General features: G+C 37.6%; 7 protein-coding genes across 7 annotated transcripts; 5 read left to right on the forward strand and 2 right to left on the reverse strand.

Moving 5' to 3' along the window:
- Nucleotides 1–195: 195 nt before the first annotated feature.
- FDP41_006611 (uncharacterized protein) lies at nt 196–2253 on the forward strand (the record flags this gene model as incomplete). Its single annotated transcript, XM_044710266.1, has 4 exons — nt 196–286; nt 474–551; nt 651–1700; nt 1922–2253. The coding sequence occupies 4 exons, from the start codon at nt 196–198 to the stop codon at nt 2251–2253; spliced, it is 1551 nt and encodes a 516-aa protein (XP_044559292.1).
- Nucleotides 2254–2716: 463 nt separating this feature from the next.
- Nucleotides 2717–4125, forward strand: FDP41_006612 (uncharacterized protein; the record flags this gene model as incomplete). The annotated part of the gene is made up of 2 exons (XM_044710267.1): nt 2717–3165; nt 3303–4125. The coding sequence occupies 2 exons, from the start codon at nt 2717–2719 to the stop codon at nt 4123–4125; spliced, it is 1272 nt and encodes a 423-aa protein (XP_044559293.1).
- A 103-nt stretch (nt 4126–4228) lies between these two features.
- On the forward strand, nt 4229–6318 carry FDP41_006613 (uncharacterized protein; the record flags this gene model as incomplete). The annotated part of the gene is made up of 2 exons (XM_044710268.1): nt 4229–5061; nt 5118–6318. 2 exons carry the CDS (start codon nt 4229–4231, stop codon nt 6316–6318), a joined length of 2034 nt encoding a protein of 677 aa, XP_044559294.1.
- Nucleotides 6319–6426: 108 nt separating this feature from the next.
- Nucleotides 6427–8291, reverse strand: FDP41_006614 (uncharacterized protein; the record flags this gene model as incomplete). The annotated part of the gene is made up of 3 exons (XM_044710269.1): nt 6427–7103; nt 7299–7574; nt 7730–8291. 3 exons carry the CDS (start codon nt 8289–8291, stop codon nt 6427–6429), a joined length of 1515 nt encoding a protein of 504 aa, XP_044559295.1.
- A 569-nt stretch (nt 8292–8860) lies between these two features.
- On the forward strand, nt 8861–9718 carry FDP41_006615 (uncharacterized protein; the record flags this gene model as incomplete). The annotated part of the gene is made up of 2 exons (XM_044710270.1): nt 8861–9455; nt 9615–9718. The coding sequence occupies 2 exons, from the start codon at nt 8861–8863 to the stop codon at nt 9716–9718; spliced, it is 699 nt and encodes a 232-aa protein (XP_044559296.1).
- A 156-nt stretch (nt 9719–9874) lies between these two features.
- On the reverse strand, nt 9875–12703 carry FDP41_006616 (uncharacterized protein; the record flags this gene model as incomplete). Its single annotated transcript, XM_044710271.1, has 1 exon — nt 9875–12703. One exon carries the CDS (start codon nt 12701–12703, stop codon nt 9875–9877), a length of 2829 nt encoding a protein of 942 aa, XP_044559297.1.
- A 432-nt stretch (nt 12704–13135) lies between these two features.
- On the forward strand, nt 13136–15661 carry FDP41_006617 (uncharacterized protein; the record flags this gene model as incomplete). Its single annotated transcript, XM_044710272.1, has 3 exons — nt 13136–14559; nt 14681–14929; nt 15043–15661. 3 exons carry the CDS (start codon nt 13136–13138, stop codon nt 15659–15661), a joined length of 2292 nt encoding a protein of 763 aa, XP_044559298.1.
- Between the last annotated feature and the right edge of the window lie 234 nt (nt 15662–15895).

Below are 15895 nucleotides of genomic sequence, written 5' to 3' on the forward strand. Positions count from 1 at the left end.
CTTTGGTTGCGTCTTTGCAGTGTACTTGGAAGACAAATTTGGTACTGTTTTTAAAGCATGTATTTTGATCTTTTCATTTTGATTGGTTGTTGATTGGAGTAACATTTTCATGAAAGTTCCAAGATTGTTGAACTCGTCGACATGAGTGTTCTCCAATGTTCTCCTTATTGTGTGAAAAACAAAAAAATAGCAACAATGATCAAGTCCAAATCGTCAGCACCACTCCGTATTGCAGCCATCGGTTTCGGAACGGCCTCTCCTGCTTTTGCTTTATTTGCTGCCAAATGTAAGTGTGTGGTTGTTGGTTCAATTAGATTGCGAGTTACGAGGCAATGTGCACCACATTCGAATATTGAACGCATGGAAACACATGATGCATTTCCGAACCTGTTGGTTCTCCTCTCTCTCTTCATGATGGGGATATAACGAACATGTGGTTGGTCCACGATCTGTGTCGGTTGTCCACTTGTTAGTGGGTCATCGAGTGGATATTTATGAAAAGTTTCCAGAAGCGAGACCTCTTGGAAGTGGAATTTTACTTCAACCCACAGGTAAGATTGAATACATTTGGTTTGCAAAACATAGTGTTTCATTCATGATATCTTTTTCACTCTGACAATTTCTTTTTTATCTTCTCCAAAACAAAAAAGGAATGAAAGTATTGGATTCCCTCGGACTATTAGACGCTGCGCTCGAGTATGGACAAAAAATAGATCGACTCTACGGCTACACCGATCGTTCTCTTCTCAAGCCATGGAAATTCACTCAAGATCAAATCAAACATAAAGTTCTAGATTTGGAATACAAATATTTGGGAGAACATTTCTTTGGATTGGGCATTCATCGAGGAACTCTCTTTCAAATTTTACACGACGCCGTTTTGAAACAATCGCCACAAATTTCTGTCAAGTGTGGATTCAATATTTCGAGAGTGGAGGAACGAGAAGTGTTGGATTCGAATGGAAGGAGAGGTGTGAAATGTCGTTTGTTTTTTCAGAACAATCATCAGGATGGAAGTGTGATGGTACATTTGTCGTTTGGATCAACAAAAGGAAGTAATAATGGCGGATATGAAAAACACAATTCCTTAGTTGTGGATGAGAAGAAGGAAGAAGAAGAAATTGATACTGATTATGATCTCGTGGTGATTGCCTCTGGCACTCATTCTCGATTAGGAAATTTCGAAAAAAGGAATGCCAAATTATACGAATTTGGAAGTTTATGGGCGAATGCTGTGGACACGTGTGATTTCACTTCCAACCAAACACTTCTTCAAAAGTACCGAAATGCTCAATACATGTCTGGTCTCTTACCCATTGGAAAATTAATGAATCATCACTCTCAAGACAGAAACAACTCCATGACACCATGCAACAACCAACATCATAGGGATCACCAAGATCGACACCACGAAAAGCCTCTTGTGAGCATTTTCTGGAGTCTCACTCAACAAGATTATCTCAAATTTAAATCCATGAGTTCAAACGGCGCTGATTTTCAACAATTTAAAGAATCCTTAATAGAATTCTGGCCTCAACTCTCTCCATTCATTTCACAAATCCAAAACAAGGAAGAATTTACCTATGCCACCTACAATGATGTTCAGATGCATCCACGGGATTGGCTCTCGGAAAAGGGAGGAGTCGTTATGATTGGAGATTATTGTCATGGAACTTCTCCTCAATTGGGACAAGGTGCAGGTAGGTTTTTATGGTATCGAACGAACGACATTGAGTGTTTCATGTTTTCCGTTTAATTAATTTAATATTCTTTTTGGAATGATTGGCCGTTCGTGTTCTTGGAATGTTGTTCACCTTTCACACACTCACATGTATTCCAAAATCCAAATCATCCAACAAACAAACCATTGTTTTCACTTGTGGTAACAAACAAACCATTGGTATTCACTTGTGGCTCACAGGTTTGGCCCTCATTGATGCCTTTGTCCTCCACGAATGCCTCCAATCGTATCACCACCTTGGTGATGATTCCTCTCATAACAAATACTCCTCTCTCCAACATGCCCTTCACGCCTACACTCAACAACGAGCCAGTCATGTCATGGGTTATCGACTAGCCTCTCGAATTCTCACTCCATTCTTTCAGAGTCATTTTCATACCTTGTCGTATGTGAGAGATGTCGTGATGGGTCTATTGTGTTCACTCCCACCTGCACGATGGTTCATGTTGAGAACATTGGCTGGAATTCAGAGTGGATGGTTTGATACGTTTGATACTCGTCCAACATTTTGAAGAGAAGTGAATATTCACATTCATACACATTCTAGAAAGAGAGAGAGGTCGATGATGTGGCATCGTTGAAATACATTGAGTTGGGTTTTTTAGATCATAAGGGATAGTATGTTTGAAAGTATAAAGCAAGAAGACTTTCATTGATGATATATTGAAGTAGTACATTCTCAAAGACATTAAAGGATTTGTTATACCTAATCCTGTTAATACTTTTATTACCAAGATCAACTTTTTCCCTATTGTTTGGGCAAATGACGACGAAAAAGTAGTCCTTCTCGCTCCTCAGGAAGAATAAGCAGCGATCCAAGAAGAAAATAAATTCATGGATGCTGATCGAATTATTCGAGAATAAGGCTTGCAAGACGCAACTCGGATTCAAAAAAAATGAAAGAAGCAGAACAGCGAAGGCTCGACTCTCGACCCAACCAATCGCGTGACTACTACGCACCCAACACTGGGCAAAATGGTTCATCACGGAATCGAGAGTCATACTATCATCCCTATGATCGCAATAAGTATTTATCGGAACAACTCTCAACATTTATCTTCTCATAGCAATTACAACAAAACTTACAATAATTCTTACAATACAAACAACTCTAATAATTCAGGAAGCAACTCAAGAGCTTACCATTATGGAAAAAAAGATGGAGGCAACAACAAGAAGAATGAAATTAAACTTGTGGAGGATCCATCTTTAAATGAGAAATGGTTAAAACTAAAAGAAATTGCCGAAAATAATCCTTCACAAATTTATGAATTTAATGGAAAAATTGATGTGGTGTATGACATTGGAGGTATTCTCCTTGTTGGACAAGATCGTTCATTAACATTAAGGAGACGTCAAAGCAGTGAATCATCAGAAACAAGCATTACTCCATACAAGTTTTTTTCGAAACTAAAAGAGATATTGTAAGTAGCATGAATACATGTCACAGTTATATGTAGTATCTGGGATTTCTTACCATTTTCATTTAAATGAACTTTATCCATCAAAAATGATTTCGTTTCATTGAACGAATTATTTGAAACTTTACACATTGAATCAGACATAAGGATTTAAATGTATATGTGATGTGCGAAGGTCATTTCTACTCTTTTGAATTGGATATGACCACAGTTACCCTAAATCAGAAATATATATCAGATGGTCTTTCAAAACTGATTCGTATGGAATGGTATTCTGAGAATGAAATTCTCATCTGCGACATTCAAGGAGGAGTGCACATTTTCAACACCATGTTGAATCAGATGGATGGAAAAACCTTTGGAAACCTTGCTCTCGATTATGGATTGAGATCATTCTCAATTTGCAGAGAACAGAATTGGATATTTGCTGCTGGAAGAAACACTGACCTTGATATGGGATCTCTTTCTTCAATGAAAATGCAACTTGGAACGACAACCTCCACGTTTGAACGTGCCGGTATGAATGAGCATGACGTGAAGTGTTGTACCTTTGTTGGCAATTTTTGTGTTGCTGTGGGCTACAACACCAAACAAATTGGTCTATTCAAAGTGCTTCCCAAACAACACCAACAACAGTCGAAAGTCACTCTCGAACTTTACAAATTTCAAAGCATTAATCCAACCACAGAATATTCTCATGTGTTGGCAGATCCACTCAAAATCTTGATCGTGTCTAACAATGGTTCCAATTCCAAAGTTAGCATTCATTACAAGGCAAAAAGTGAAGACACCATTACTGTGTCACAAAAACGATGTCCAATCTTTGAGGAATGCAAAACAGCCTCCTTTTGCTCTCCCTCCAACGAGCGGATTACTTCCTTCTACTACCGAGATGATCTTGTGATGTATGGCACACATTTTGGAAAAGTCTACCTCTTGGATTTGCGTTCATCGTCATCATAGAACTCTGATCACAAAAGGAGCCCCAGTTGTACATAATGTCAACAATGATTGCAAAATTGAAATTCTATGCATTCATCAATTAAAAAAAAACCGCCATCAAAAAATGCCGCCTTACAATTCCAAACAACAATTACCTCAGGAGGATCTTTCGTTGAAGGATTTATCGGGAGGAAGAAGGTTTCATCGGGAATCGATTGGACGAAGCGATAGTAGTGATAGGCTCAATAATAGCAGCAATATCAACAATAATTCTTTGAGTCCGTTTGAAAATGTTCATGAACCAATTGAAGAGATTGGAGAAGAGAAAAAGGATGAACAATTTCATGATGAAGTGGGAGGAGAAAAAGAACAGTTGAATCAACCATCACGATCACGAGGAAATGATTTAAATTTTCAAAATAGTTCAATGTTATCGGATAATAACAACCAAGAAAACAGCACAACAGCCACGACCTTAAATCAACCACCCCGATCACTTCAAAATACTGCAAATAGTGCCCTCAACAACTCATCATATCCATTTTCCCGAACTTCATTGGTAGAAAATTCAGTTCATTTAGATGAGCAACGAAAAAGAGAAATCTTCATGCTCTATGATTTGTATTCAAAAGAAAAGCAACGAGGAAATGAGTTTAAGAGTTTACAATTTTTAGAGCAATATTTAACGACTTACTTTCGGTCAACTCCTGAAGATCAACTCAGCACTGAAGAATTGGAGCATTTAAGGAAATTAACAGAAAAATTCGTCGTTAAATGCAACGTGATCGCCATGGATTTCCTGACCAATCAAAAGAATACCAACATGTGCAAAACATGCCTCGATAAGGCCAAGAATATCATTGAACTGTATGGAACTAGTATTTTCAAAGATGAGGAAGAAAAACGAACGAAACTTCTCGTGTCCACATTAAGTAATTTTTCTGTTTTTTACAAAGAGTAAGTTGATACTATTTGATTAGATGTTTTTCTCCAACAACGATGCCACCCCAAAGGTGTGGAAACCTTGAAAAAGCATTGCAAGCACTCAATCTTGCTCAAAAAGCAGAAACACATTTTAACGCCAGTTTAGAACTTAATTTTTGTGCCGTGTTGTCCCAAATGAATCGACATGAGGAAGCGTTGAATCATGGTCTTGAAGCTTTAAGACAATTGGAGTTGTTCAAAAAACTCAATCGAATTAAGCACAACATTGCGAGTTGCAATGAAACATTAATCATTGCATTTTACAACGTCGCTGTTGAATACGAACATTTGAAACAATCTTCATCTGCAATGGATTACTATTCGAAAGGTTTTGCCCTCTCCTTGGAAGTGCTTGGATCTGAACATCCAACGACCAAACGGCTGAGGGACTCTCTCGAGAAATTCCGATCAAGAAATCTTGTGAAAAACAACAACACCTCAAATAATACTTCAACGATGAATGCAGAGACGTCGAATAATAATAATAACACTCCCAAAATCTCATCCCGAACATCCTCGCTCATGTCAGGAATTCGAAAAGTCAAGCCACCTTCTGCAGGATCTTCCTCAACAAACAGCTCACAAAAAACATCGAGTTCTGGAGGCACCTCCTCTTCAGGAAACAGAAGTTCAGATCATTTTCAAGAAACCATAGCGGACAAGAGAAGAACTCAGAGCACCAACCTGTCGCTTAACAGCAGCTTGGTGAGTATACCGCCCACCTCAAAATCAACTCCTCCTGGAGGAGGATCACTCAATCACTCATTTCGAAGGAGTTATAGAAAAGCTCCTGTTCCACCTCAAAAACCTGTCCCACTCACTGAAAACAATCTAGAGCTTCACAACAAAATTTCAACCTTGCATTTCTATGCTACTCTTATTCAGAAAGTTTTTCGAGGCTATTGGGCAAGGAAAAAGCTGAGACAAGAACGATCGATACGTTACAGTTACCGACCTATTAAGGACGTTGAGTTGATGTATGAGACTTTTCTATTAAATCACGAAAGGTTGTGTCGAGAGAAGCTGAAACGATCCTCCTTAAAATGTCGACCAGTCCCAAGTGCGACATTGAGTGAAGACAAGATTCACAAAGTTCGTCAAAATCGTTCACTAGTTGCTCGACCTCCATCTCCTCCAAAAGTTGACACTCTTTCCAGCAAGACGAAAATTCTTGTTAATGATATAACCTCCACTCTGAAACAATTAGAAAAGGTTTTACAGAATGAGTAAATGAATTTTTGAGATACCAAATCTAGGAACAATGATGAATTCTTGACAAACATTGCATCTTGAACATGTTCTATATGTATGGCATACAAAAATAATTTATTGGTCTAGTTACAACTTCTTCCAGACAGTCTTCAACTCCATAAAAAGATCTGCTCCAAAGGTGGAAAGCTCAGCTCCACCAACTCCAGATTGTTTACGTGTAGGCCATGGTACTTGGCAAAGACATGGTTGACTGGCATTCAACCACAATGTTCCAACACATAATTGTCTTCCCACACGTTCTAATCTTTCGTCACTACCAGAAATCACAGCTGCTGCTAAACCATATCTTGTATCATTGGCCAATCGGATTGCCTCTTCTTCAGTTTCAAATGGCATGACACTCAAAACAGGGCCAAAGATTTCTTCCTTCCAAATGGTCATGTCAGGTGTGACATTGGTGAAAATGGTTGGAGCCACAAAGAATCCCTTGTTTGGATCTTGAGCCTTTACAACTTCTGGTCGACCACCACCAACAACTGCCACAGCTCCTTCCTTCTTACCAATTTCGATATAATTCAAAACCTTATCGTATTGAATCTTGGAGACTTGAGCACCATGGGTCACAGTCTTGTCAAACAATGAATCGCCAGTGACAATGGTCTTGGTCTTTTCAATCAATTTGTCCATCAATGGTTGATAAATACTCTTTTGAACCAAGAGTCTAGATGTAGCAGAACAAATTTCACCCTTATTTGCGAAAATGCCTCCAACAATGGACTCGATCGCAACACTCATGTCACAATCTGAAAAGTATTATTATTATTGGAATATCGTTAAGACCACCATTGATCGTGTTGTGATTGGACATTGAGGAATATTCCTCAATGTTGTTCCATGTTACCATTATGATCATCGATCACATTATTATTGTTTTGGAGAGTCGTGTGATGATCAATGTGATGATTAGACCATTAGCATGTTCACACAACAAAACATACCTTCGAATACAATAATAGGGCTTTTACCACCCAATTCGAGAGAGCAACGAGTCAATGTTGGCAAGCAAGAAGCACCAACCTTCAAACCAGTGGCCAAAGATCCAGTGAACGAAACCTTCTTCACACGAGGATCAGAGGTCAATAATTGACCAATCTTGTATCCATAACCAGCAACAATGTTGACGACACCCTTTGGGAAAATGTCTTTCATGTAATCAGCCAATACGAGAGCAGTCAATGAGGTGTATTCAGATGGCTTGAGGAGAATGCTGTTACCTGTTATGTAATATTGAAGAAGAGAATTCATGATATGTGGTCACCACAAGGTTTTGCAGGCACGGAATGCAAGATCAATGAATGCGTTCAATAATTTTCAATCACCACAACAACAGTTCAACAACAACATTTCAACAATGGATCATTGAACATACCTGTGATCATGGCAGGAGCCAACTTCCACATCAACAACAACAATGGATAATTGAATGGCAAAATTCCCACACAAGGTCCAATAGGTTCATAACAGAGTCGATTGGAAAGTCCCCACTTCTCGGAATCATGATGAGGATTCACTTTTCCATCCATCTTTTCTTGAACATAATCAGCCAATGAAGCATAATATCTCAAAGTATTACAACACTCATCCACATCTCCAACGCTCTCAAAAAACGTCTTTCCGTTATTCTTGGATTCAAGTTCAGCCAAATAATTCAAATTCTCTTGCATCTTATCGGCCAAACGATTCAAGCAAGCAGCTCTCTCCTGAACTGGAGTTTGGGACCACAGAGAGAAAGCCTTTACAGTGGAATCAAGGGCTCGGGAAACTTGATCGGAAGAGGCTTGAGTAACGAGAGCAATGACTTGTTCAGTGCATGGATTCACGACTGGGATGTAGAGATCATCGTGAGGAGTGGTGGATTCTTCGGATTCGCGAGAAACGAATTCATTATCGATCAGTGAGTGATATTTGGGGAGAGAGGTGGTTGATGCCATTTTTTTTTCGGAAGTGAAATCTTTATCAGTTGACCAGGAGTTAAGTTTACAAAATTTCCAAATTGGATTTCGTCGATTATGCCAACCCTTATGATTGGTGTTTGGAACACTTCATTCATATAGATCGGCTTGGTCCGACCAAAAGTAAAACATTATATCATCAATACTTTCATAATCAAACACAACCTTGTGTGCTCTTTAACATCTCCACAACCTTTGCCTTCATACTGTTTGTGTTCAGCAAATAGGACCTGAAGAAGAAAATGAAAAAACCCGAACACGCAAAAAAAATGCTCCGACATGTGCTTCATGAAGCGTTTCTGAATTCTCAAACAACGACCACAACCACAACACGAGCAGCAGCACGAACACGAACAGGATTATCATCATCACCATCACTATCATTGACATGTGGTTTTTTTGCAAAACAAAAGGAGAGTTCGGAATGTATGAAATTTCTTACAAGGATGATGGTGGACCATCATTCTCAATTCGCACAAACACATGGAATGAATAATTCTTCCATTCTCATAAATAATTGGTTTCTTTCAAAAAACAAAACAACCAGGATGGAAAGGAACAAGTATTCAAATTTTCAAGAAAATTTCATTCGGAATTTCAAGCCCAGTAATAGAACTAGGATTCTTTTGCGAGGCAATACAGAGCCATTACAGACACGACAATTTTTGAATGTTTTGGCAAATATTGCAAATTCTGCCAATGCTGGCAACAGCAATCATCGAGGAATTAAATTTGTGGAACAGCGAGTGATTGGATATAAACCTGAACAAGTCTATCATGTGGTTTCTAATGTTACAGATTACAAGCACTTTGTGCCCAATGTGAAAGATTCGGCTTTTGTGAATTTAGATAAGGCTACAGAAACTCCACCCGATGAGAATGGATTCGTAGAGAAAAAAACGGAGGCCTATTTAACAGTGGGATTTCCTCCTTTTTTAGAGACCTACACTTCGACAGTGTATTTGAAAAGTCCTGTGAGTGTTAAGGCGGAGTCGAAAAATATGAAACTTTTTAATCGATTAATTAATCACTGGGTGATTGCTGAAGGTCCATCCGAAGACACATGCAGATTGACCTTTCATGTAGATTTTGAATTTTCGTCACGACTCTATCAATCTGTGGCGAATATGTTTTTCGATTTTTGTAAGTTTTAGCAGTGTTAATTCTTTTTGGAAAAAGAATGTTCATTGAACGCATTGTTTGATGGTTCCAAAATACTTTGCATGAATTGAACAATATTCATTTGCTTGATTTTATATAAATTGAACAATATTCATTTGAAACAAATCAATAACCGCTTAGTGGTCAAAAACATGACCGATGCTTTCGAAAAGAGATTGGCGCAAGTTTATGGCAAGCCGTCTCAACAAACTAAAATTGTGTACACTAAAACTCAACAATGCTAGTATCTATGAATTTGAATGCTATAAAAGGCATGTTCATTTGGCTTTTGAGATTTATTGTTGTTATATGACGATGAGCAACCTTTTGATGATGGCTTTTAATCAATCATTGAATCGTTCGAGAGAGAATGAAGGATGGCAATCATTTGAGAATACTTTTCAAGCCAAAATGCATGTAGAGCCAGCAACTGAACTCGGTAAATAATGGTCTGTTGTTTTCATGAGAGTTGGAATGATTATTCTTGGTGGAGTTTTTTGGGTACGTTCCTTGTACATTCTGTTGAGATCATTGAGAGAGAATGGCGGCTTGCTTGTGATAGATGGAGACATTCCTAAATGAAGCAATGAAAGACATTTCAATGAAATGGCAAATTCAAGGATGTGTGAATACGTGACATCCAACAGAAGGCCATTTCCTGCAAAAATCACAATAGAGAGCTTTGGACAATATTGAACAAGAAGGTCAAAAAACTCAGCATGTGGCAACCCTGTCTCCCAGCTTAAAAATAAGGTATCAAGATTGGGACATTGTTTGATCAGTTGTGCAATTTCATCAAGCTGACGAGAACCAAGAAGTGTTCCTACCAATTTCAAACTCGTCAATTGGTGTGTAGAATGACTGGAAAGTCGGAGCAAACAAACAGGATTGAATGCATTCTCAATTTCCAAATTTTTGATGCATATCGATCTCTCTGTGATTACATGAAAGATTTGATCCGCTTGTTCTTGCGAGAGTGTAGCACCTAGCATGTTGACACTTTGTAGTTTGCTATTTGTTTCTGTGAGAGTTAAAAATCCTTGTCCAACATTTCCGAATATATCAATATGTGTCAAGCAACTAAACGCACACAAGATCGATAGATTGTTCATAATTTCATTGTAATTTTCTTCATGAAGATTAGGTAGCAAGAGAGTAGTGAGCTTTTTCATTTCAACAAGTCCTTTCTGTTGAATTTTTCCATGAAAAGGAACAAGTGTGGAGGATCTAATTTCAACACTTTCCAGAGTTTCATTACTGTGAATGATAAGAGAATACAGATGAGACGACGCCACCATCATACATCCCTCGATCAAAATGCTTTGTAACTTGAGCTGATTCAAATCATGAATTGTTTGTGTGGCGCTTACCGTTTGAAAACTGCAATCAATGACTTTCAAGAACAACAGCATTGGACAGTGTTTGGCAATATTGATGAGCACATTATTTTCTAGCTCGTCTAAATTGTCCAAAATTAATCGACTCAAGTTTGTGAATGGCTTGGAAAAAACGATGGTAGAAGCCTGCAGGTTAGAGAATTTCGAATTTGAGGCGCGAATGAAAGAAAAAACTAACTGCTTCTTCTCTCTTCCTCCTAATTTCATCTCTGAAATGGTTTTGTTACAGTTTAAAAGTGTCACTAAAGTCATACAATCACTTGGTGCAAATATCCGTGTTAACGAGAGGCCATGCTGTGAATATTGGGCAGCGAGTGGTAAAATGTGGTAAATGAGAGCAGAAATAGGGTCATATTTACATTCTCGTTCAATTTGATAGTCCGATACTTCAATATTTCTTAGTTTAGGGAAAAGAGGAGCCACGTTTTCATAGCTCGCAAAATATTCTCTTATTTCTTCAATGATCAATTCTCGTTCATTGGCTTGAGCCAGTTGTCTCTGATGAGATCCAGCAGGTCTATAAATTAGAGTTTCAAGATTTGATTTTTGAAACTTTGATATGACATTTTCACAATGGTCAAATTTTACATAGGGATGTATTCCTCCACTTCCGCTAATTTCATCATATTCAAAATATTTGAGGCTTTCAAATGTTTCAAATATATCAATCACTGATAACAGCCTGGTATATACAGATGGAATATTCCTAATTGAGAGATGCGTGAGATTTTCTCGTAAATTTTTTGGAGCTTCCAATGGAAGTAAATGTGGAAAGGTGTTATTGCCGTCAATGAGGGCAAATGAAATAAAAAATTTTTCGAGTTTGGAGCACCCAATGATTAGCGTATTGAGATCGTTCGGCGTCGTGGCAATAAATCCATTCAAATAAATTTCTCGAATGTGTGCATGTGTAAATCGATCACATGGAAACAATTCTAAATTAGTTAAAAAATTAGTAACATCTAAGAATTCTGTAATTTTGTCATTCAGTATTCGTTGTGGTCCACACGATAGATAAACTTGCTCTACCAATGAATTATTATTATTTACACACGTCCCAAGAGATTTGAATAATCGTTTGATTTTTTCATAGCTGCACAAATGAAGAAAACTGACATTCCAAAAATTGAGCAGTCTCACTGCTTCACCACTATCAACAAACTGTGAATCTTGAATTGAGGATATCAAACTTTCCAAAATTATTTCAAAAAGGTAAGGTCCTATTTTTTCCAACCAGCTCAAATCATCCGTAGATATTCGCGACGATGATGAGGTGGATGTGTTCTCTAGTGTTACATTATTTACACGTATCATGTATGGAAAATCCAATGTATCGTTTCGTCGTTTTTGAGGCTCACATTTTAAATACTTGTTCACAAATCGTTCATTACTGATCAAGTATCTTCCGAGGAGAGCACAAAACTTCTTATTTAAAAACGCAAAGCGTATCACATATTTCAGTTCAATCATTTCAAAAATATCAAAAAGTAAATCTACTGGTAATTCCGAGAGAATTCCCAAATGATCATGAGAAAACTCTCCACGATTCATTATTTCATCACTATCATGATCATTATCATGATCATTATGACAAGCATGTCCATTACTACCATTCATCCTCACAACCGAATATTGTTGATCTTTTCTTATGATACTATTTTTTTGTATGATCATGCCATCATTTCGTGCGGATTGGATGGTTGTAGCTGTTTCCGTTATTTTCGTATGGGAGTGATGGTTGATTTCATTCTTGTTGTTGTTCTTACTGCGAGAACTCGGTGATGATGAAAGGTTCATCACTTCCACCAACGACGGAGAATGCGTTTGAACCATTTTTTAAAGTATCTTTTTCGTATAACAACAAGTTGCATGAAATGTTTAATATTAATGAATTTCAACTGACACCTTTCTCAAGAAGAGGCGAGATGGAATTGCTGCAGCAATTTGGATCACTATTAGTATGAGTTTCTTGAAAACTTGACACATTCGTCAGCAAAAAACTCCTTCCACGCACATTTTAGTTGCGAAGAGTTGCAACTCGAGGAATCATTTCTTCCTCTACTCGCGACTCGTATTGAAAAAAAAATTATTTGTTTTTTGCTGGTTCATCGGTTCATCATCATCATCATCAACAACAACAACCATTAGAGTCGGTCCGATATTCGGAATTGATTGATCAAACGTAGTAGACTTGAAAAAACCAAACAATATCAAGAAGAGTGTTTGTTTCAGAACACTCCTTTATCAAGTTTATCGTGGTGAGAGATGTTGAAATATACCACTGTTTGGAGAGGACTCCATGGAGTGAAACACAAGTTCGGAACGATTCTCAAATCTCGAGGAGTCGTCTTGTCATCTTTTGGATTCACCAATTATCATCATCATCATGATAACATGATCATTCCTCATGGAGGTTCTCTCTCGTTATTCACCTCAACCTCACTTACCACATCATTCCGACTCTTCTCTCAATCATCCTTGTCTCGAACAACATTATTGGACAGTCAAAAGGTAGCTCCGGAAGCACCTCAAGTACATTCATCATCGAATAACCAAAAACAGTCATCCAATTCGAATGGCGAGCAAGAAAACAACAAAACAACCCACAAGGGGTTTTCCTTTCTTAAATTCCTCAAAAAGCTCATCAAATACATGACCATTTCAGTTGCCTCTGTTATGGGTTTGCTTGCGGTGTGTTTACCTCCTGCTTTGATGGTGGATTTCAAAGAGGAGTTTGAAAATGATGGTTATAGAGCTGTGCTTGTGGCTCTTTTGGATGCATATAAGGATACGTGGAACATTATCGCAAGATTTACTCGATCATGCTACTCGATCGGAAAGGTTATGACTATCTATCGAAATCTCAATAAGGATTTTGAGCCAAAATTTGAAAGTATTTCCAGAAACAAGAGAAGTGACCATGAAATTTCTTCGGAAGAGGAACTGCAAGTGTTGCGAGATTATGTGACAACACGAAGACAAGCCAATGCTAAAGCAGCAGAAATTTTACTTGATCTATGTTTGCACAATGGTGGTGCATATGTGAAGGCAGGTCAATATATTGCATCGCTCAATTATATTATGCCTAAGGAAATTACAGATATTCTTTCGGTGCTGCAAGACAAGTGTCAACAACATGATTTTTCAGTCACTGAGAAAATATTATTGGAGGACTTGGATCGAGACTATCGAGAAATATTCTCCTCCTTCGATACTACGCCAATAGCAAGCGCCAGCATTGCACAGGTACATAAAGCCACTTTGAGAGACGGAAATCAAACCGTGGCTGTCAAAATTCAACATCCAGACTTGATTCGTATTTTTAAGGCTGATTTGAAAACGATGCAATTTTTACTCTTTTCAACGAAATTATTTTTCGATTTTCCCTTTGCATGGACTTTGCCAGAGTTTGAGAGAATTTTATTGAGCGAATTAGACTTTGTGAATGAAGCTGCTAATTGTTCACATTTTTCTCAAATGTTCAAAGATTACCCTGATAATCAAATTGATGCGCCACGAGTTCATTGGAATTTAACAAGCAAACGAATACTAACTATGGATTTTATTGAGGGGTGCAAAATCAATGACTTGCAAGCATTGAAAAGCATGAACATTGATCCTAAAGAGGTAGCCAAATTGTTGGTAGATAGTTATTCCATTCAGACTTTTATTCATGGATTTGTTCATAGGTATGTAACAGCATGGATCACGTTTTCGTTTTTTGAAACATATTCTATGTAATTCCATGTTGGAACCATCATTCATTGCCTCTTTTAAATCTGAATTATCATCTCTAATCATTTCCATTAGTGATATACATGTTGGAAATTTACTAGTGCGGCGCTCAGAAAAGAATAACAAACCTCAACTCATATATTTAGATCATGGATGCTACAAAAAACTCGATGAAGAAACTAGAAAAGATTATTGTCAATTGTGGAAGGCTGCAATTTTTAGAGATCATGAGAATTTGAAATTATATACCGAAAAATTTGGAATTGACGGAAGATTTTATCCCCTCTTTGGGTTGTTCTTGACCTTTTCAAATTATATGGATAAGTAAGTGTGGTGAAAATGTGACCTTAATTATTTTAAAATGCCATGTTGTATCATGTCATTCATTTCATCTTGATCTGAAACTCACTCTTATTACGTATTGGACGAATATACAGAAGTTCAAGTTCCATGGTGGACCAACGAAAGAACATGACCAGTGAAGAAGCAAAGAAAATGTTTAAACAAATTAGAGAGACCTTTTTCCCTAAAAGCACTCATAAGGCACAAGATTTATTCAACATTATCGAAGAAATGTTCCGCAATATGAAATTGGATCTTATTTTACTCATGAGAGCCAATGTTCAATTAAGATCCATCACAAGAGAGTTGGGTCGACCAATCAATCGATTCGCCATCATGGCAGAATATTGTCTGAAAGGAATTCATTATGAAAGAAAAAATTATGAAATGCCTTGCATTCCACATCGAGAATCAGATCAGAGACGAGTCGCTGTCACTCATGTTCAACCAACACCCTTCTTTCATCAACTCACGTTTGATTTATTCAAATTTAAGCTCCGTTTACTTGTGTTAGATTTGGCATTTGTATTTTTCAACTTGTCGATGCGAATATTGAGATATTTCAATCCTTCCAAATATGAGGAAGCAGAAGATGACAGGGAAACTTCACGAGTGAAAAGAAGATTGGATCGAATGAAACAACAAAAGAAAGCTATGGAAGAAGATGTAGCCTCTTCGAAAGAGGACATTGAAGATTTATCGGCTCAACAGTAACAACATATTAAAGCTAGCGAAGAAGTAGGTTTTTGTACAGGTCGTGTGGTTGGAACATTAACTGCTCATGATCCATTCGTATCATTATTCTTATTGCCCGAATGACGAGATAGAATCTCAGCTGAAAACCATTAAAGTATAATGAATCTCTCCAATCAATATGTGGTGACGAGAAATTAGAAGAGCATAAATGGTGAATAATAATAATGTTCGGAGGGTGATGTTGTTGATTTG

Source organism: Naegleria fowleri (genome assembly GCF_008403515.1).
Source record: "Naegleria fowleri strain ATCC 30894 chromosome Unknown tig52, whole genome shotgun sequence".
Classification (NCBI taxonomy): Eukaryota; Heterolobosea; class Eutetramitea; order Acrasida; family Naegleriidae; genus Naegleria; species Naegleria fowleri.